The 21648-nt window shown below is 41.0% G+C and overlaps 1 protein-coding gene across 2 annotated transcripts in view; it reads right to left on the reverse strand.

Moving 5' to 3' along the window:
* The window catches only part of LCP1 (lymphocyte cytosolic protein 1), a 73636-nt gene that overhangs the window by 29778 nt on the left and 22210 nt on the right, over positions 1-21648 (reverse strand). For both annotated transcript variants that reach the window (XM_058437867.1, XM_032150836.2), the window contains exons 4-7: positions 3899-3986; positions 3126-3289; positions 2822-2951; positions 745-877 (exon numbers count right to left, since the gene is read on the reverse strand). In XM_058437867.1, the coding sequence (XP_058293850.1) occupies positions 745-877; positions 2822-2951; positions 3126-3289; positions 3899-3962 (491 nt within the window). In that variant the 5' untranslated portion in view covers positions 3963-3986. The remainder of the gene's footprint in view (positions 1-744; positions 878-2821; positions 2952-3125; positions 3290-3898; positions 3987-21648) is intronic.

The following is a 21648-nucleotide window of genomic DNA, read 5'->3' on the forward strand; positions in this document are numbered from 1 at the left end:
AAGCAAGAGCTACAGAGGTATTTTCAAAGACACCATGCTGCATTGAGCAGCACCGTATTTAGAGGCCTCCCGTGGGTAGGATGCAGTCCCCCTTTTCCAGGTGTCCTTAATGTTTGAGTTGTGGATTTCTGTGCACCACTCAAAGGTTTCTTTAAGGACTATAGTTTAAGGACTGCTTCCATCATCCTGCTGCTATTATCAATTCTATCTGCTTTCATGGTGAGCCGTGCTCAGATGAAGCCAAGCAGCATATATTCCAAAAATATATAACCAGGAAAATTGTCCCCATCATAGAAAAGACTATCTATGTACTTCTGAGCTTATATAATGTCTACACTTCCACTTGATGCCTGATTCAACTTTATACTTTAAACTTGTCATCAGATAAACTTTTTAATGTCTTTCTATAGTCATTATTTAATCAGTACTTTATAAATTTCCCCCACTTAATTATCTAATACATTGATATCTAATGCTTTTGACTTGATATTACTATACCGTCCATGTTTATCTCTATAATGTGTATCCCTCCTCTCCACTCAAGCAATAGCAATTTTACATTTCTCATTATAAATTGTTTTTGAATTTAGTTTGCTGTCCTGGACCCGGCCAAGTGAAAGTCCAGAAAAGCCTTCTAGGTGCAGCTGAGCACCAAACAAAGTTGGCCTACGATAAATACAATTAATTGTTGATGGTCTAGAAAACGGGCAATTCTTTGGAAACCAAGAAAGAAGTATTATTTACCAAAGGACAATGCCATCTCCAACAGCATTAAAGAGATCATTTGTGTTTGGATTCATTGGGATGACATGCCGACAATCAGGATCATTTTCCAGGGCTTTGTTTATCCAGTTGACAAAGGCATACTTTTCTTCCTCTGCAAGTAAATGATTAAAGTGACTCATTTGCAAAGTGAAACTCTATTATAAACAAAATTATGCATGTGGATCTTAAATTCTCATTCCCAGCAGAGAGATGTGAGTTCATTCAGTCCATTATCTTATCATCTCATATTTATTAACATTTAAAAATCTCAGATCAGTTGGGAAATAGGCATTGAGTCTGTGTACTCCAAGTCATAAAACATAGAGCAAACAGATTTAAAAACTATCTCTTTATTTCTTTTCTTTGTTTTTTTTTTTTTTGAGATGGAGTCTTGCACTGTCACCCAGGCTGGAGTGCAGTGGTGCAAGCTCGGCTCACTGCAAGCTCCGCCTACTGGTTCACGCCATTCTCCTGCCTCAGCCTCCCTTGTAGCTGGGACTACAGGCGCCCGCCACGACACCCAGCTAACTTTTTGTATTTTTAGTAGAGATGGGGTTTCACCGTGTTAACCAGGATGATCTCGATTTCCTGACCTCATGATCTGCCCACCTCAGCCTCCCAAAGTGCTGGGATCGCAGGTGTGAGCCACTGAGCCCGGCCAAAACTATCTCTCTGTTTCTATAAATATGCATAATCCAGATATATATTTACATTTAGAAGCAAATATATACATATGTTTATTTTCTATATATAAATACATAAATAATAAAAAATATTTTATTTATATGTGCATGTATACATATATATACACATATAAATACAAATGTGGTATAATGCTTACAGGACAAAACTCAGGATTCCACTTTTAGCTCTGCTGGTTTACATGTTGGATCACTGTGGACAATCCTTATTGTATCTCTGAGTTTCTTGATATAATTACAATTAAATTGCTATAAAATAAAATCATTTGGATATAATCTTTTTTTCCTATCAGTAAAGCTGCCAGAAGGTGATTTTTAGATGTTTCAATAAAAACTCAAGTTATGTCTTCATAGCCTAGCACTGGGTTTCCCAAACTGTCAGTTTTTGAAAACAGTAGTGTCCCTCAGAGATATCCTGAGTCATAAAAGTTTGGGAAACACTGTGTAGTGTATCTCCGCCTTAAAGATTCATATTGCACATTTGACCCAGCAAAGGTTCTGAAAATTCCTGTATTTAAAAACAAAAGGCCAAACGTTGTCTTAGCAACTATAGATGGTATTTAATCATGACTTATCTTTTTTTTTCTTTTTTTTTTTTTTTTGAGACAGAGTCTTGTTCTGTCGCCAGGCTGGAGCGCAATGGTGCAATCTCTGCTCACTGCAACCTCTGCCTCCTGGGCTCAAGCGATTCTCTTGTCTCAGCTTCCCGAGTAGATGGGATTACAGGCATGCGCCACTGCACCCAGTAGAATGGGGTTTCACCATGTTGCGCAGGCTAGTCTTTAACTCCTGACCTCAGGTGATCCACCCGCCTTGGCCTCCCAAAGTGCTGGGATCACACCCATGAGCCACTGCGCCCGGCCTCATGAGCTTATCTTTAAGATCAACTAACATTTTGAAGAATTCAGTTTTGGAAATGTTGCAATAACTATACTGTTTGGCCTGTTGGAAGTTTCCATTATGGCTGTTGGATGGCAGCCTTCAGAATAAATATACAAATTTATTCCAAATCAATGAAAACATAATTTTTTGATCACTTAGCAGGTGTTAAAAATTATCATGAAGTTTAAAGATAGAAGCTTGAGTAGCTAATTTTGTCCATAAGATTTAGAAAGGAATCTGGGCAGCCTTTAATGATTGTTTAAATGATCAAATCATTTTGTATTGGACCCTACCCAGAGCTAGGACTGCTCCTATATTATGTACCCGGAACTGACCCACTTAGTCACAGGAAAATTAGGAGTCATCCATAAAGCTGTGTTTGCTTCTGTCTTTGTTTACATCCTTTAGGTTTGAATAACAAGTTTAGAATCTGTAATCCTGAAATCCTGCTCCCACCCAGGAGTTGAGCCTACCTGAATAGGAGTGTTGAGTGCCAACGCTAGACTGCTCTGAAGTACCACCGATCGCACAAATCCCTTCCTTCTTATTGATTGCTTTTCTAAAGGTCTTGGCAACATCTGTGCTTTTTAGGCCATGGAAAATCTGTAAAAATATAATGTATCTTTAGAAACTCAAGCAGTGATCAAGAAAATCACAAAGGAAAGAATATGTAATGTTGAAGCAAGGAGGTAAGGAATGCCTTTCTGGATATTTTTTAAAACAGAATTCAAGTTCCAAGTTTCAAATGTGTCTCCTTGTATTCTGCATGGTACTCACCTTGATAAACTCATCAAAGCTGATCCTTCCATCCTGGTCCAGATCACCTGTAGCCATCAGGTTTTCTGTAATTTCTCTTACTCTATACCCAGGCAAAGGCAAGCAAGCAGCCTTGAACAAGTCATTCAACTCATTGAAGCTGATGTATCCATTGCCATCAGTATCTGTAATGTACACAATATACTGCAGCTTCAGGACAATTCAGGCAACAACTTTTAGAGAGGTGAGGGAAGACTAGACGGAAGGTGAAGGGATGAGAGAGGCTATCCCTCAGGCATTGAGGCATGATCCCAGGGAAGAGTCAGAATCTCACAAGACGCCTGTTGCTACTGAATAGGGGCACTAACATTACTTTCAACATCCACAGTAAACGAGTCATAATTTCTATAAGGTACCTCTGTTTCCACAAAGAACTCTTATAGAAACTCTTAAGGAAACCACAGGTTTAGTGATAAAGAGTAAGAGAAAGTGTGTGATGGTATTAAAATCAAGGAAACAGCAAAAAAGAAGACAAGATATAAAAGATGAGACTTACGACCCATTTCCAGGAAGAAACTATGTAAGAGTAGACTCCATATTCCATGTTTCGATAGAGAAAGTCATTTTATTGAAGTATATCTTTCAAAAATAAGTTCTCCCAGCTCCTTTAAATGAATACTACTGGTTTCTTGTCATCTCTGAAATTTTGCTCATGTTCCCATTTCATTGAATCTACCCTGAAGCTACTCAGTGAAGAAGAGAATGATGCAATTTGGGGTACCAGGTCTACTCACCAACTTTGGCAAAAGCTTCTCTGAGCTCCATCATTTCCTCATCGGACACTGATCCTCTGGCCATTTTTTATTGCTTTAGGTAACAGATCTGGAGAGAATAAGAACATAAGGGATAACTTTTGTGCATTTGAATTCTTAAAATACCACATTAAGAAGCAATTCCCATTTATTACATGAAGAAATATTCTTCTGCATCCCCCATGATTTAGAACTATCTTTCCAAAATGTAAGTCAGAAATATGCTTTTTCTCAATCCTCCATGTGGTGGTCTCCAAGGATGGCTCTCAACAATTTCTTCCCTCCCAGTCTATACAGACTGCTCCTCACATCAAGAGATAGAGCTTATTTCCCTCCCCTAGAATCTGGGCTGGTTTTTTAACTGCTTTGACCATTAGAGGGTGGTAGAAATGATGTCTGGGGCTGGAAACTTCTGCTTCCTTCTTTTTGGAATGCTCATTCTTAGGATGCTCCCTCTTGGTACCCAATTGCCATGACATGAGACATTCAAGCCACATAAAGAAGCCAATGAAGGAGAACTGGGTGCACTGGTTAACAAACTTGCTGAGATCCCATCTGACAGCCAGCATCAATGCCAGCAACCTGAGAGGGCCACTTTGGGCTTTCTGGCCCATTTGAGCTCCTAGATGACCACATTCCCAGCCAACATCACATTAAGCAGAAGAATCGCCCAGCTGTGCTCAGTCAACCAAAAGAACAGAGAAGACAAAACGAGTGATGTCTTAAATCACTACGTTTTAGAGTAGTTACACAGCAATAAGCAACTAAAACACTTAACTTTTACATAAATGTCTTTTTTAAGAGGTATCTTCATGTTCATATTTAAAATTAGTATTTGACCAAGCCAACAGATACAGTTTATAACTTCAAAGGAAGTTAATCAAAATTCTCCATATTATTTAGGGATGAACAAAGGGAAGCTGACCCTCTCATAATTCAGCTATGGGAATCTGAGGCGCTTTCTAGGTCTTTTCTTCCCAGAAAAGCGAGTCTTGCTGAGAAACAGTGCTTGAGTAACTTCCCTTTTCCTGTGCATTACTGCTGCCCTCTAGTGGGTGAGAAGAAAATAAAACAGAAAATGGATGATAATCTCCATGCCCCTAGCTAATCCACACCAGCATGTTTCAAATCGGAGACCCACTGAAGCTTGCTGAACTTACTGGCGCAGAGGGGATAAGTGGAGTGGGACTGTGGGGGTTGGGGTGTTTCTAAGCATAGTTATGTTTTGGATAGTTCAGGGAAGTTATCGATTTAAAAAAAAATGTGTGACAGGATGTTGTTTTCGGTAGATTTCTTTTTTATATTTTCATATTATTCTATAGTGCTGTATTTGTTCCTGATGGCAACCAACAACCACACCAAACAGAAAACAGTCTTAACATCGAAACCTGTAGGCCAAAAATGCGTTACACGTAATTTTGCAAATCCATACCCATTATCCACAAAATTACCACCCTGCCACATACATATATCAGTGGTTTCAAACTTTTATTTCATCAAGCAACCCTTTGTTGACAGAAACCTTACATGTAAATCTTACGTGTAAGCAAACAAATAAAAATAACAACTCTGAGAGTCTTTGGTTGAAAAAACCCAAATGTCCCCCTGCCCCTGCTATCTTATCTCTTTGTCACCTTCATCTGTGGGAACTCCAGGGAGCATGATTTGAAAATCATAGAATTATATATGTATTCATTTAAATTTAAATGTATTCATTAAAAATATATTTTTGATATAATAAAAATTTTATTTTATTATTGTCTGAGATATCTAAGAAAGTATTGATACATTGGATCTTTTAAAGGATGACAGAAACTGTTGAGGGGTTAATTGTATTAAAAATACAGTCTCACTAACACATCACAATAACCCTAAGAGACAGGCATTGGCTATCTGGCTTTCTTGTCTTCTCTCTCTCTCCCTCCCTCTCATCCTTTTTTCTTTCCTTCTTCCTTCCTTCTTTCCTACCTTCCTTCCTTTCTTTCTTTTTCAGAATGCCTTTTTCCAAAAATAATTTGGCTAAGTTACAAAGATATATCCAAACCCAAGAGTTAAACCAACTAAATGATGTAATTGATAAGAAAGAAAGCATAACTGAAATAAGATGATGGTCGGGAGGAACTCTAATACTTAAAATACATGCCTAAGACCCTGCATGTTTTGCTACAAGTAGGCTGAAAATCTAGCTTCCAAGTTCTCTAGAAGCTAAGGCAAAAAGGAAAGTATCATCGGTTATACAATTCACTATCTATGAGACAAACCATTTTTCTTAGGGCAGCAGATCTGATGTCTGACAGCAAAATCTTCACACAGGCTTTAAGAAGAGGCCATTCGTGGGATGGGGTAAACACAGGTTTTGTGTTTCTTACAATGTCCTTCAGTGTAGGGTGATGGCATAGGTATGTATATTCTCATTGTATAGATCAGAAAACAGAATCTCAGAGAAGTTAAGATACAGATCTCAAATCACACAGCTGGGTGGAGAAGCACCCAAGACTCCAATCCTCAAGTCTTTTCTCCTCTCCCAGGCTGTCTGTTCAGGTACTCTGCCTTCATGTTCCTGTTGGACACACATCCCATCCATCCATTTATTCACTCAGCAATGAGTTATTAAGTATATGGACTATGGACAGTCCCACAGGAGATTTTTTTTTTTTTTTTTTGGAGACGGAGTCTCGCTCTTTTGCCCAGGCCGGACTGCAGTGGCACTATCTCGGCTCACTGCAAGCTCCATCTCCCGGGTTCACGCCATTCTCCTGCCTCAGCCTCCCGAGTAGCTGAGATTACAGGTGCCCGCCACCGCGCCCGGCTAATTTTTGTTGTATTTTTAGTAGAGACGGGGTTTCACCGTGTTAGTCAGGATGGTCTCGATCTCCTGACCTCGTGATCCACCCGCCTCGGCCTTCCAAAGTGCTGGGATTACAGGTGTGAGCCACCGCGCCCGGCCTCCCATGGGAGATTTTTAAAACTACAATATAGTGAGCTTGGCCAGGCATTCTAGTAGAAAGCTCTTGCTTTCCTGTGTTCAGAAATCAAGGCTTCTGTTTTAAGGAATTAGTATATAACTTAGTATTAATATACTTTGCTAAATCCTTGTGACTAACTTGGATTGGGTCTCTTTTATACCCTCTACCATATCCACATATGCATGAATAGAATGCTCTCCAGCTCTCTGGCTGGCCAGCCCTTCATGTTTTTAAATGTCTTAAGACCTATTGGTTCATAGGTGTTTATGGGATTATAAGATACATTCATTCATTTAACAAATATTTTATGAATGCCTACTGTAAACCAGGCGCTGTTCTTCATTTTAGGTAAGCACATCTATATTGACTCAGTTACCCTGAAAGCATGGAACAATGTCAAAGGTAAGGAGGACAAACAAGATCTCTGACTCTAAACCTGGCCCTATCCCTTGACACAAGAATGTTAGATTTTAGAGCACTATCAGCAGCTAGTGATAAATATAAGTAGAAGCAGAGAACAAGACTACATTCTAAGTGTCACAGGTAAGGCCAACGAAGAAGCAAAACAATTACAGTGTTGGGTAAAAAAAGAAAATCTAAAAAATATCCAAAGATCATGGTATAATGGGAAATTTTTTTTACCATAAAAATTGCAATGGTCCATTCATTTAAAAGACATAGCAAGTACACGTATTTTACAATCATATTATTTTTAAACCACAGCAGGTAGGTCAAGATGAAAAGCCTTAAGCATCTGTAACAATATTTTTCTACGAGATTCATGAGTGGAGAGGATCAACTCAGAGAAGCCAAACAGCAAGAACACCTTTAAATTTAAAAAACCCAAAACCCTTCAGTGATTTAACAGCAAATGCAAAAGAGAAGTGGATTGACTTAGTTTAAAAGGTAAAGTGGAGAAGGGATAATCAGCAACTGACATTGCTGTGATACTGTTTGTTGTTGTTGGGCAGAAACATGAATAGATACCTGGAGAGAGTCCCTTTTACCATCAGCATGAGCAGCATATCCTGGAAACACAATCTAACTTTTGGAGACAGAAGGAACCTCATAAATAATTTATTACAATGTCCTCATTTTATAAATAAGGAAGCTGAAGGTCCGATGAGAAGAAATGTTTTATCCATGTACAAATTCTCAAGGCGATGCCAGGCTGGAGCTTGTAAATGCAGGTGCTGATAAGTAGAGCAGGAAAAGGATGGAGTTACCATTAAAAGGGCCCCTAAGGTCCATAACTGAGCAGAGACCTTTAAGTAATTAAACTGAAGGTGCAAATGGCAGCAATTTCACAAAGCAAAGCAGCAGGAAGAGGACATAATTAATGTAAAAACAGGCAGACCAGATCATTTTTAAGAAATACATTGAGCCAGGTGCAGTGGCTCACACCTGTGATCCCAGCATGTTGGGAGGCTGAGGTGTGCAGATTGCTTTGAGCTTAGGTGTTCGAGACCAGCCTGGGCAACATGGTGAAACCCCATCTCTACCAAAAATACAAAAATTTTCCAGGTGTGGTGGTGCATGCCTGTGATCCCAGCTACTCAGGAGGCTGAGGTGGGAGGATCACTTGAACCCAGGAAGTGGAGGTTGCAGTGAACTGAGAGCATGCCACTGTGCTCCGACCTGAGTGACAGAGCGAGACCCCATCTCAAAAACAAAAAACAAAACAAAACAAAAGACACCACTGGTGTTGGAATCAAGTATTAGGTACTTTACATAGTCCATGAATGTGATTTCCTGGAAAAAAATGCACCCATTTGAATTCATGCATATTTGAAAATATGAGTTATGATAATATTAGTCAGATTAATAAGTAATATAAGTAAGATTAGTTGGTGATGGCTTTAGTTTGCAAATTACTGGCACCATATAGGCAGCAAACTGTAGGGACATTGCTGCAGTAATGGGCATGCTGAGGCATCTGGAGCTTAAAAGGAGGGGCTAAAGAAAGCACGTATCTTCCAAGGTATAAGTGAGTGGTTTCTTCAGCTCTGCCCGGCTGCTCCTGCATTGAGTGTGGCCCTTTTAAATGACTACATCATCTAAATATGCCCTGCCACAAACCATTTTTAGGTCTTTTGCAAATCCGTGGTCAATTTGGGAACTCCCCTTCTGAATTACTGCCCAAATCAAAAATCTATTATAAGAAGACAAATCATTCATCAAGGTCATGTCTGGGCTGCTAGTTTTGTGTGTGTGTGTGTGCATGTGAGAGCACTTAAATTTATTAAATCAATAGTTGTAGAATCTCAAGACATTGGCCAAAAAAAAAAAGCATTGGTTGTTCATTTTTTAAAATTATATTATTTTTAAAACCTTAAGAAAAAAATTGCCCCACCACAAACTGCAAAAGCCACAAAGCCTGTTCATTTCTTAAATCAGTGAGTTTTGAGCTTCTGCTTAAAGAGTGCTGGTATTTCCTAAGTCAGTAGCGAAGGGAATTTCTGAGGATGAGTTATCATAAAAGTACCTGAACTTAAGTTCTCTAAAGTCTGAATATAGAAACGATTTGTGGGAGTTTACTCTTGAACACAGTGTTGCAGAATTTACAGAAGAAAAAACATCCTCTAAAGTAAATGTAAAAATGTAAATGGAATTTTCTCTGAGGAGTTTCATAACTGATAATTAAAAGAAGCAGAAAGGCTGGAAGAGGTGACCTGTCTAGAGAGAGATGCTCAAGGGGTGGAATCATTTCTGAAAGATGGTAGTGCTGGGCTAGTCAGTATTTTGATTCAATATACTGATGCCGAATCATATAACCTGCCAGGATCAGGGAGGCATCTGTGACCTGGTATCACCTTGCCAAGGGACTCTTTTGAATGTGCCCCACTTTTCCTGCAACTTGATTCAGTAGTTAAAGTCAAACCGGACACTCAGGACTCAAGTTCCTAGCTCTGCCTCAATAAATTTCAGTACATTTCCAGAGGGGAAATTATACAACTTCCAAACATCTCAAGAACAATCAGTAATCCAAAACAACACATCATCTAGAATAACATTAGTATTGTAAGCTTTAGCATTAGACTATGACAACTAAAGAAACGAAAAATAAAATATGTAGGACTCTGAAGCAAAATAAAATACCCATACATTTTTAAAAAGCCATCAAGATTAATCTATTTAAGGAAAAAACATTGCTTTTACTTAATCCTGTCCCCTTCATTTTATGAAGTAGACTACTGTAGGAGATCTTACTTTGCGAATATATGGAATTTACTGTATATTCTTGGGATATCATATCTCTGTGGATACAGATATGCCTAAATTTTACATAAAGGATGATTCAGAAAATATAATTTTAAAATGACTTTGTTTTTAAGAAACCAAATAATTATAAATGGCCTTAAAAACAGATGGCCAGTTAAAGGGACTCTTATGAATCTTTTTATCAAGTCAGAATCTCCTCCAGATTGTCCTTTTTCTCCCTGAAGATACATGGATTCTCTCAAAGCCTGCTCCAGAGTGCAGAATTCTCTCTGCAGGCTCTGATGTAAATGCCACAGGGTGGAAGGTAGGGGAAGGCTATTCAGGAAGAGAGACTCAATGGCTCTGCTCTGACACTATTATCTCAGGCCACATAAACACTTATGGGAAGCTAGCAATCCAGATTACTCCAAACTTCATCAACCTCATATTTCTCTGGGTGCCTCTGGTTTGACCACTACATTGAGGGGCTTCTGAAGCTGTGTAGCACATCTTACAGAGCCTGGCTCTGTCGCCAGCTAAGGAGTTCTCATTCTTGCCTTCTCTCCCTTAGTACATTCCTGATACCTCTGTTTTCTACCAAGTTGCCCAGTCCCATTAAGGGTGTGACACAAGAACAAGCCTCTTGCAAGAAAAGGGGATACTCCAGGCTGGGGCTTGGGGAGGCCTTTCTGTGCCTTAGCATCTCTCTCCTTCCCTGAGCTATAGACAGTGATGCTCCTGGTACTAACATCTTTAAATTCTACAGCTACCCTTTAGCCCACATTCTACCAGAAGCACTTTAAGATCCAGACTTTCCCCTACTGAAAGCTCAGAGTACCCCAAATGCATCTTTTCAATAAATTGAATATTATTATGGGCTAGCTGTTTAACCATGATTTCACTATTACCTTGATATCAAATGCCATTCATTCATTCTTTCACTCCATATATGTGTCTACATACAAAGTACTGCCCTGGCTGCTAGGGGTTGGTGAGCGGCTTCAGGCATGAAGCCCACAGTTAAATATCAAGTTTCAAATGCAGCACATGGATTACAGCTAATTTACTGTGAAATGGTTAATGCAATGAAAAGAGTTCTGAAGATCAAAAACGAACAAGTGAAAAGGTTAAACACAAGGCTCTGAGGGAAAAATAAAACTAGATAAGTGTAAGAAATTAGCACAGAGGCTTATCAAAAAAATAAAAATATAAAATACCTAAAGCAGCCCAGGCAATTAAGATATTGAGATAATTAATATACTTGAACATCTCCAAAGAAATCGAAGTGGAAATAACTGGCAGGAAATGGAAGGAAGTGCCGAGCTTGGCAGTCAGGAGACCTAGGCTGTGTAACTTCAGGCTCCATCTTGCCTCTATGGGACTCAGTTTTCTCATTCGTAAATTGAGAAGCGGAGTCCCTTCTATGTTAAAAGTTCCAAAATTCTATGCAGTAGCTGACAAGTATACATACAAATTAGAGCTAGATTAGAAAGTATTGCAAATGAGCTGAGAAATAGCTGCTGGCGCCATTAGCAGCTGCAGCTTTGGCCCGGAGGTGCCTCCTGTGAAATGGAGCAAGTGGGGGAGTAGGCAGCTCCCAGCCCAGCCTCGCTCCCGGGGGCTGGGGGGCTGTGTTCCTGCTCTTACCTCAGCAGCACGTAAAGCTCTGTCTAGATGCATTCTCCTCACTGGCCCCAGGCAGATGCCCTCTGCTCAGCTCCCTAGCTGCTGGACTGCCCCGCGCAGATCAGGGAAGTTCCCAGAGCAGCACGTGAGACCTGTTTTATGGGATGTCACCACACACAGCTTAAGACACGTTGATCCAGTTCACTCCTAGTTTCTAGGCAAGACGGTACGCAAACTGTCCCAGAAAGAGAGCCATCTACTATTTTGTTAAAAATATCCAAATAAGGAAATCCTACAACCTCTCTGGTGTCTCATATCCCTACTTTGTAACCTAAATCTTTTCTGATACGATTAAAGGTCTCTCTTTCTTGGGCTATTCTCAGAGGAAATAACAGGAGCTGTTCAATTCATAAAGATTCCATCACATGCCTTGGTCTCTTTATATTCTTGTAACCTGCTTTGTTTGGGCTTATTCTCCAAATCTTTCATAGTTTTCTTTGCTATCTTCTGGGTCTGTGCCAACTTCCTTATAGAATGAATGTAGTAAGAATAGCAGTCATAGAATGTAGAGGTGGAGGGATCTTAGAGACGATCTATCTGGCCGCTCGCCTGTCACAGAGGCATGAAATGACACCCAAGTTAAAGACCATGCCCAACATCACAGAGCTTATTGGAGGTGTGGCTGGGACCAGAGTCCAGGCCTCCTTGTTTCTCTTCTTTCCTCTTTAATAAGTTTTAAACCCTAAGATAGGACTCTTCTCTTTAATTAAGACCTTCTCCACATATAGTAAGAACCATCCCCCAAGATTTCAAATGTCTTACGAATATAATTTCATGTATGTTTCTTGTACATGAAGGGGAATTTATCTAGGTATGGCAAAGGCACTGTTCAGGTTTAGGCTGCAATTAACATGTGCCAAATCACATACAAATACTGTGTACACTGGCATCTTCTAGGTCACGATGATTCTTACCCCCTGCATTTGTCTCTACATTTATTCTATTTTTTTTCCTTAAAGAGACAGATCTCACTATGTTGCCCAGGCAGGAGTGCAGGGGCTCTTCACAGGTGTGATCTCACTACTGATCAGCACAGGAGTTTTGACCTGCTCCATTTCTGGTGTGAGCCAGTGCACCCACTCCTCCTTAAATAACCTAGTGGTCCCCTGGTCCCATATTGATGCCAGACTTAGTGCTGACACCCAATTGACATGGCACACTACAGCCCAGAACTCCTGGACTCAAGCCACCCTCCTGCCTCAGCCTCCTGAGTAGCTAGGACTACAGGCGTGCACCACCACACCTTGTTGTACATTGATTCTTGACCTTGCACTAAGGCCCTCCAAATTTCCTTAGCAACCAAAGAGCAAACCCAATTAAAACAACTCACCACAAGATGAAATGTTCAAAAGACAAGACAGCAAAATTCATAGATCAATACTAAAATGACACCCTCAGACTTATCGCAACAATCATCATGGTTTCAGGCATCCTGTTCTGGAGACGGAGGAGAATCAGTGAGCCCTTCCTCCTCTGAGATTTGGTCCAGATCTCTGTAGTGTGGTCCCTGTTTCCATTCATCTCTCCTAGCAGATTAGTGTCTGACACATGTGAGGTACTCAGTAAATCAGCTGTATACATGAACAAAACAATCCATAAACTAATGGTATACAGGACTTGAAAAGCCCCCTATCACCTTCTTTGAGGAGTTTAACAATAATATGCTTCTGTTTATACTTAGACAATCCCATCCACTGAAAGGTACAGACACCCAAAACAAGGCTAATAAATGCTTCAAGTTCACATTAAACCACTTTGCTGGAAAGACAACTTTGGTGAGTTAATTTGGTGTCTAAAGGGCAGCTGCTGGCCCGAGGTAGTCTGTGAAATGGCACCTGTGCCTGCTCCCTAGCCCTACCTTGCCAGCCGCAAAAGCGTTTCTGTCTGAGATTGCAGATCCTGAGGCTGGGCTTCTTGGCACTGTTGCTGTAAAACCTGCTGGCTGCCAGTAATGCTTGGCAGTAGGTCTCTATCCAACTCTATACGGCCTGCTTGTAAGCTGAGTGCCGCTGAGGTGGGAGGGAAAGGAACCTTGGAGACAGGGCAGTGACTGAACGAGGGGCGAACCCACCTGGGATGCACATATGCGGTGTACCAAGGAGCATGCTGGAAATATAGGTGCTAGCATTTACCTGCATGTAATTTGCGTCTCACTGTCTGAACTATGATATTCTTCCTCCAGTAATTCTAAATGTCTGTCACTAAAAAAATTCATACATTTGTAAATTTCTTCCTTCAATAGACATCTGCCAAACACCTACTATACGCCAGGTCTTGTGTTAGATGCTGAGAATAAAGAGATGTGGCTCTGGCCTGTTGAGTAGGGGAGAGAGACACAGTAACTAGAATACAGGGGAACTTTTTAGATCCACAGGAAGAGGGAAAAAATAGCTCTCCCCTGGAGAGTCAAAGGCAGCCCCCTAGAGGAAGTGCCATTTGACCTAGATTTCAACAGAGCAGTAGGAGATTGCTTAAAGGTCGGTCTATTTTTTTCTTCATTCATCAGAGAGTCCATGCCCTCTCTATAGAAAGTCTATCTATTTGGAGTCAGAGAAAGGGCAAATAGCTACAGAACAAATGAGAAGACCAGTTGGTCGATAATAATAACCGTTAACATTAATGAGTGGTTAACTCAGTGCTAAATGTTTTATATGCATTCACATTTAATTCTCACCACAATCATATAGGGTATTACTATGATTCCCACTTTATAGATGAGGAAACTGAGGTTTAAATAACTGGCCCAGGGTCACACAGCTATAAACTGGAGTGGCCTCCTGCCTTTCCTGTCATTTCTGGCTATGAGATTCCTGTATCTCGAGTTTCCCTGCCATCCTTTGGGGTTACTCAAAAAGAAACCCTTAAAGGTCAAAGCTCTGACCTCATGTTAATTAGGGAAACACATATTTCTGCAAGACTTTACTTAGGACTGGGCCCTTCCTAGGCTCTTTAGGGAAGTTCTAAATGTGTCTTCGGTTTCTCAACATCTTTAAAGGAAGTATTAAGAAGAGCAAGAACACAACCAGGCTTGATCTTTTCTGCCTGTGTCCCCCCTGCCACTGGTGGAGAAAAGGGTCCTCTTTGCCCGTGGCCTCCACACCTCAGTCATTCACTCACATTTAATAAAGCACATACCTTGTCCTAGGTACTAGAGATACCAAGATGAACAGCAGAGAATCCTTGCTCCTGAGGGGAACACAGTCCAGTAAACAAAATAGTCATGTAAATGCAAGACTACACTCATATGAATATTTTCAAGATATTATTTGCATGGAGCTACAGGAGCACAGAGAAGGAAGTGCAGTGGACCCATGAACAACACAGGTTTGAATGGTGTGCATCCAATTATATGCAATTTTCTTCAATACAGTCAGCCCTCATTGTCCTCAGGTTCAGCATCTGCAACCAAATACGGATGGAAAATACAAGTATTCACAGAATGCGAAACCCAGGGCGACCAAGGGCCGACTTTTCGTACATGTGGGTACCACAGGGCTGACTGCGGGACTTGAGTATGTATGGATTTTAGTACCGAGGGGGTTACTGCAACCAGTGTCCTGTGGATGCCATGGAACAACTGTATTTAACTCTGCCTGGGAAGGGAAGAGAAGGTTTTCCAGAGAAGGTGATGTTGCCCACTGAGCTAAGTCTTAGGGAACTAGTAGTTTTCCAAACAGATAAAATAGAAAAGGGCATTTCAGGCAGAGAAAATAGCTCTGCAGGGCGGGGCACGGTGGCTCACGCCTGTAATCCCTGTACTTTGGGAGGCTGAGATGGGTGGATCACCTGAGGTCAGGAGTTCAAAACCAGCCTGGCCAACACGGTGAAAACCCATCTCTACTAAAAATACAAAAATTAGCCGGGCATGGTGATGGGTGCCTGTAATCCCAGCTATTTAGGAGGCTGAGACAGGAGAATCGCTTGAACTCGGGAGGCAGAGGTTGCAGTGAGCCAAGATCACGCCATTGCACTCCAGTCTGGGCCACAGAGCAAGGCTCCATTATAGAAAAAAAAAAAAAAAAAAGAAAGAAAGAAAGAAAAGAAAAGAAAGAGAAAATAGCTCTACAAAGTGCAAAGCAAACGCACACAGAGGAAGCTGTGGCAGGTTGGGTGTGGCTAAAGCCAGGGATGCAGGAGGAGACCTCCAGGATGAGAGGTTGGTGAGGTGGTGTCAGCGTGCTGCTCATTCTCACTAGCTCTTGTTTCTAGAGGCAAAACCTCGGTGATGCAGGCTATACTCCACTCACCACAGGTACTGTGAATGCAAACAACAAAATAATTCTGCCCAGAAACCATTTTGGTTTGTTTGTGTGTGCATAGCTTTCTCCTTATGTCACTGTCTCCCATTTAGAAAACACTGCAAAGACAGGAGGGAACTGACCATGTTAGAATGGGAAAATAGGGGCCCTGGAGGGTGAAGTCACTCCCCAAAGTCTCAAAGTGAGTCAGTGACTGGTCCAAAAAGAGAAGTAAGTGGAATCTCCAGAGTCTTAGTTTGATCTAAGCAATGCATGGGAAAAACACAAGTCAGTTGGCATTTTAAGAACCTAAAGTTTTATTTAAAAAACCCTTGAGATGCACAGTCTGTGAAATGTGCTTTACTTCTTAGATGTGTGGATCTAGGATACAGGCATACACCCAGGTAAAGGCATTCCAAACAAAAGCTAATGTTCCTCGCTTCCTTTAGGAAATTAGGATCATTATATATTGTTTTTAAAATGAATCAGCTAGGCAGTGACGTGGTATTGTGAAATGCTGGATTTGCTGACTCAACTATTTTTTGCTGTGTGTATTCGAATGTGTTACTTAAATTTTCCGAGACTCAGTTTCTTCATCTTTAAAGAAGGGGTGCTAATCATACAACCACACCGTTCATTTCATAGGGCAGCATTAGGATTAGGTGAGACAAAGCATTTAAAATCTATACAACAATGCCTGGTGACTGAAGGGAGGAAGAGAGGAAGGGAGGAAGGAAAAGAAGGAAGAGGGAAGGAACAGAGGAAGTTAAAAGAAAATGTAAAAGAACTAGAACTTTTGCAAAATTATCTTGGAGAACAAACCCCAATTTCTAGTATAAACTGTAGGAAATATTGTCAAGTCGCAACTTAAAAGCAACACTTAGTTGTGTGTATATTATGTGTTTTGTGTGGGTGTAAATCTAGATCTCACATCCATGCTCTGTGTTTTAATGTTCTCAGTCTGGCTTATTTTGGCTTTGGTACCACATTTCTTATTCAGAGTCCTTGAAGTCAGGTATTGTAGAACTGGTGCATGATACCAACCCAAAGCCAACAGCACTGGTATTAGCTCATCCTGAGTGGCAAAGGGGCTCCGGGCTTTGCCTTGCCTGAGATACTGACAGTGGAAAGCACCTTCTAACATTTGAGGAAGTGTGGCCAGAGTGGAAAAATGTACAGCAATCTTAAGAAAAGCCCAACCACATACACTATGAGCCATGAAAAGAGAAGAGATCTCTGGGCATCTGTGATGAGGACCACTGGGCAACATCTCCTCCCTGTCAGATGCACCAGTGCTCAGAACTGATTCCGTTATCCTGCACTACACTCTACCTGCCTCTCCACTCTCTAATTCTCCAGGCATTTTCACCATTGTAGTCTGAGCTGAAAAACAGAGAGACAATGTACAGCAGACATTTGTATACAAGCAATGATAACAGAAACTTCTATTTATTTTTAATAATGTGACCTCATTCTCAATAGGCTCCTTGGATTTTAGAATCTCTAATGACAAGCTTATTTGCAGAAAAAAACAAAAGGAGGAGTTACAGATAAATTGAGACAGGAAATTTTTATTAATTTGATGGGCTCTCTTTATCTTCATTTTTTTGGAAAGTTATAGTTTAGTTGGTAAATATTTACCAACACCAATGTACAATAGAATATGTATAACATTTCTTTTATCAAAATTTTAAGTGTCTAAATAGCCTAATATAATATCTTCATAGCTATTATTTTAAAGACTTCCCACCATAAAATCCTGAAGCATTTATATTTATTTCTCAAATATGTTTGGTATACCAGCCGACCTAACAAAAGGAGACTTGAGATCTCTTCCTGATAGAACATGTGGAATTATAGGCCGGGTGCAGTGGCTCACGCCTGTAATCCCAGCACTTTGGGAGGCCGAAGTAGGGGGATCGCCTGAGGTCGGGAGTTCAAGACCAGCCTGGCCAACATGGTGAAACCCTGTCTCTACTAAAAATACAAAAACATTAGCTGAGCGTGGTGGTGTGTGCCTGTAATCCCAGCTACTCAGGAAGCTGAGGCAGGAGAATCTCTTGAACTCAGTAGGCGGAGGTTGCAGTGAGCTAAGATTGTGCCTGGGCAACAAGAGCGAAAACTCTGTCTTCAAAAAAAAAAAAAAGAAAAGAAAAGAAAAAGAAAATGTGGAATTACAAATAATCACTCAATAATCACGGAATCACAAAAAGGTATATAGACATATTATCAGGAAGCAACTAGTGGATCATGTTAGAAGATACAAAACAGTTTAAATAGACATGGATTATACTTTTAAGAAACTGCCAACATAAAATGAGAGAGAGGAAAGGTGTGAATCTTGACTCTGCCAGTTACTGGTTCTGTGACCCCAGACAAGTCACTTAACCCTCCCTGAACCTCAGCTTGGTCATCTGGAATAAGGATATAATTAATAACAACTTTACCTAGCTATCTATGAAAATAAAAGAGTAATTATCTTTCAAGCGCTTGGCATGATGCCTAGTAAATATTAGGGGCTCGGTAAGTCAGTGGTGATGCTGAGTGGAGTAGATATGCTCCATATCTACATAGACGACAACGTGGGAAAATGGAAGGGGAAAATAACCCACATCACACCTAGTGAGTAGATAGATAGCACTTGCCTGATTTTATAGAGGAGGAAACTGAACTTTAGAGGCCCCAGAGACCTGCTCAGGCTCCACATTTACCAAGAGGCCAGAATATAAATCCAAATCTGTCTCTACCTTTGCTCCCCTTTCCTTATACCACATTTGCCTCTTTTGTGCCTGGGAGCTGCAGACACTCAGCTTTAAAGAACTGGTACTGGAGATATGATACTGGAGGAAGAACTGCGTGCAGTAAACAGTAGGGTGGGTACTGAGGGAGGAGAAAAACTGTGTGAATATCACCAGGTAGATGAAGTATCACAACTGTCATTCTCAGTGGTCACAGAAAAGAAACAGAATTCATGATATTTTGAGGGACAGTCCCAACATGAACGACAGCAAGAAAAGGAAAAAATCCAAAAAGTTTCCCAAGGTGCCTACCATATTTCATATTTTCTTTTTTTGAGATGGAGTCTCGCTCTGTCACCCAGGCTAGAGTGCAGTGGCGCGATCTCGGCTCACTGCAAGCTCCGCCTCCTGGGTTCACGCCATTCTCCTGTCTCAGCCTCTCCGAGTAGCTGGGACTACAGGCACCCGCCACCACGCCCAGCTATTTTTTTTGTATTTTTAGTAGAGATGGGGTTTCACCGTGGTCTCGATCTCCTGACCTCGTGATCCGCCCGCCTCGGCCTCCCAAAGTGCTGGGATTACAAGCGTGAGCCACCGCGCACGGCCATATTTCATATTTTCAGAGGGGAAACTTTAAAACTGTTTATAAAGCGTTAGAGGCCGGGCGCGGTGGCTCACGCTAGGCCGGGGGGGGTCAGAGGAGAGTCAGTGAAACCCCTTCCTATAAAAAAAAAAATTAGCCGGGGTGGTGGGGAAAAAGCGTTAGAAACAGTGGGGGAAGTTCAGTTCGCATTTTTAAGATGAGGAGAGGGTGCTCAACGGTGCAAAACTGCATGCATGATCTTCTCTTTTTTCCTTACTCCCACTTTGCACCTATTACCTAGCTTTCTCTATAAAAAATTTATATCCCACTCTTCTTTGTTCACGCTGGCCTTTCCGGTGAGGGTGATATGAGCCGAGGATGTCAAGGAGGTACAAAGTATCTACTTTTTAAATGTTACACCTGAGATTACTAGAGGCTGGGAAGGGTAGGGGGAAGGTGGAGGATAGATTTGTTTAGATACAAAATTACAGCTAGACAGGAGGAATAAGCTCTCATGTTCTATAGCACTATAGCATGACTATAGTTAACAGTACATAGTTTTAAAATAGTTAGAAGAGAGGTTATTGAATGTTTCCAGCACAAGAAATAAAAAATGTTTGAGATGATGGATATGCTGATTACTCTGATCTCATCAGTAGACATTGTATGTATTGAAACATTACTAGGTACCCCATAAATATATACAATTATTATATGTCAATTTAAAAGTAAATAAAAACTTAAAAAACATTTTCAGGATGGAAGCTATATTGAATGCACTCACATCTATTATAATCTCATGAATTATTATAAAAAGGTTTTTAATGGAAAAAAAAGTTGCACCTGAGGTTAATAAAGATCCACTTCTAATTTTAAACTTTGCCTAAGGAATGCTGAATAGGGAAAATAAGCAAATTTTATACAAATAACATTTGTGTATCCTTTTACTTCACACATTTGGATACATAGCTTGGATAAATTTTAGTGACTACTACCAGACTGAGGAAACAAAACGCAGGGTATTATTTAAATGCAAGGTAATTGTTCCATTAATTCACTTCCCTCTGGAAAGTGCAACCAGAAAAAGAAGGAAAGCAAATTATCTGGGAGATTGCAATTCACATGCATAATTAATCTGCCTGCTGAATTTGGTGTCAGCTTTTCTGCTATGGAGAACATAATCTCTTTTCCACTTTAGCTTATCCAGTCAAGAAGGAGTGTGTGAGTGAGTGTGTGTGTGTTTGTGTGTCTGTGTGTGTGTGTGAGAGAGAGAGAGAGAAAGAGAGAGAGAGGGAGGCAGACCCTCCCTTCTGTCTATGTAACCGATGCTGAAACAAGAATCAATGCTGCAACCACAGAACTGTGGGTTTGCTAGTTCCCCAATTTAACATAGCTTTTCCTTCCGCCAGAAAGAACAACTGACCATCTTTGAGAAACAGGCTCCTTGTACTTGTAAGTGGGGCTGACACAGCCATGGCTCTAAAGTTAAGCAAAACTTACTTAAACCCAGTAAGTGGATCACTTTTACCTCTCTTCCTCCACTAACATTTAAAACAATGTTTCATTCTTTCTCAGTTTTTAGGACACTTATATTTGGCCATTACTATACAATCATAGATAAGTGTGCTTGGGTATAAAAACTAGAATGTTTAATCTATTCATGTCTATCAGTCACAACAGACTAGAAAATGTGAATGCCACTTGACTAAAATTATTCTGAACTTTAAAGGCCAGGCACGGTGGCTCACGCCTGTAATCCCAGCACTTTGGGAGGCCAAGGCAGGCAGATCACGAGGTCAGCAGATCGAGACCATCCTGGCTAACACAGTGAAACCCCGTCTCTACTAAAAATACAAAAAATTAGCTGGGCGTGGTGGCGGGCGCCTGTAGTCCCAGGTACTTGGGAGGCTGAGGCAGAAGAATCGCTTGAATCCAGGAAGCGGAGGTTTCAGTAAGCCGAGATGGCGCTACTGCACTCCAGCCTGGGCGACCCAGGAGGCAGAGGTTTCAGTGAGCCGAGATTGCACCACTGCACTCCAGCCTGGGCGACCCAAGAGGCAGAGGTTTCAGTGAGCTGAGATGGCGCCACTGCACTCCAGCCTGGGCGACAGACTGAGACTCTGTCTCACAAAACAAACAAACAAACAAAAGACTAGGAACCTTTTAAAGTTTTTGAGGGTGGAGATCATGTTCTGTGACCCATGCAGAGCCCTATAATTGTTAACAACCAGCTTCTACTCAGTCAAGTGTACAGAGGGGCTGACTACTGATGCTGCTGCTGCTGATGATGACGATGATGATGATAATGATGATGATGATG

Source organism: Hylobates moloch, unplaced genomic scaffold, assembly GCF_009828535.3.
Source record: "Hylobates moloch isolate HMO894 unplaced genomic scaffold, HMol_V3 SCAFFOLD_4, whole genome shotgun sequence".
NCBI lineage: Eukaryota > Metazoa > Chordata > Mammalia > Primates > Hylobatidae > Hylobates > Hylobates moloch.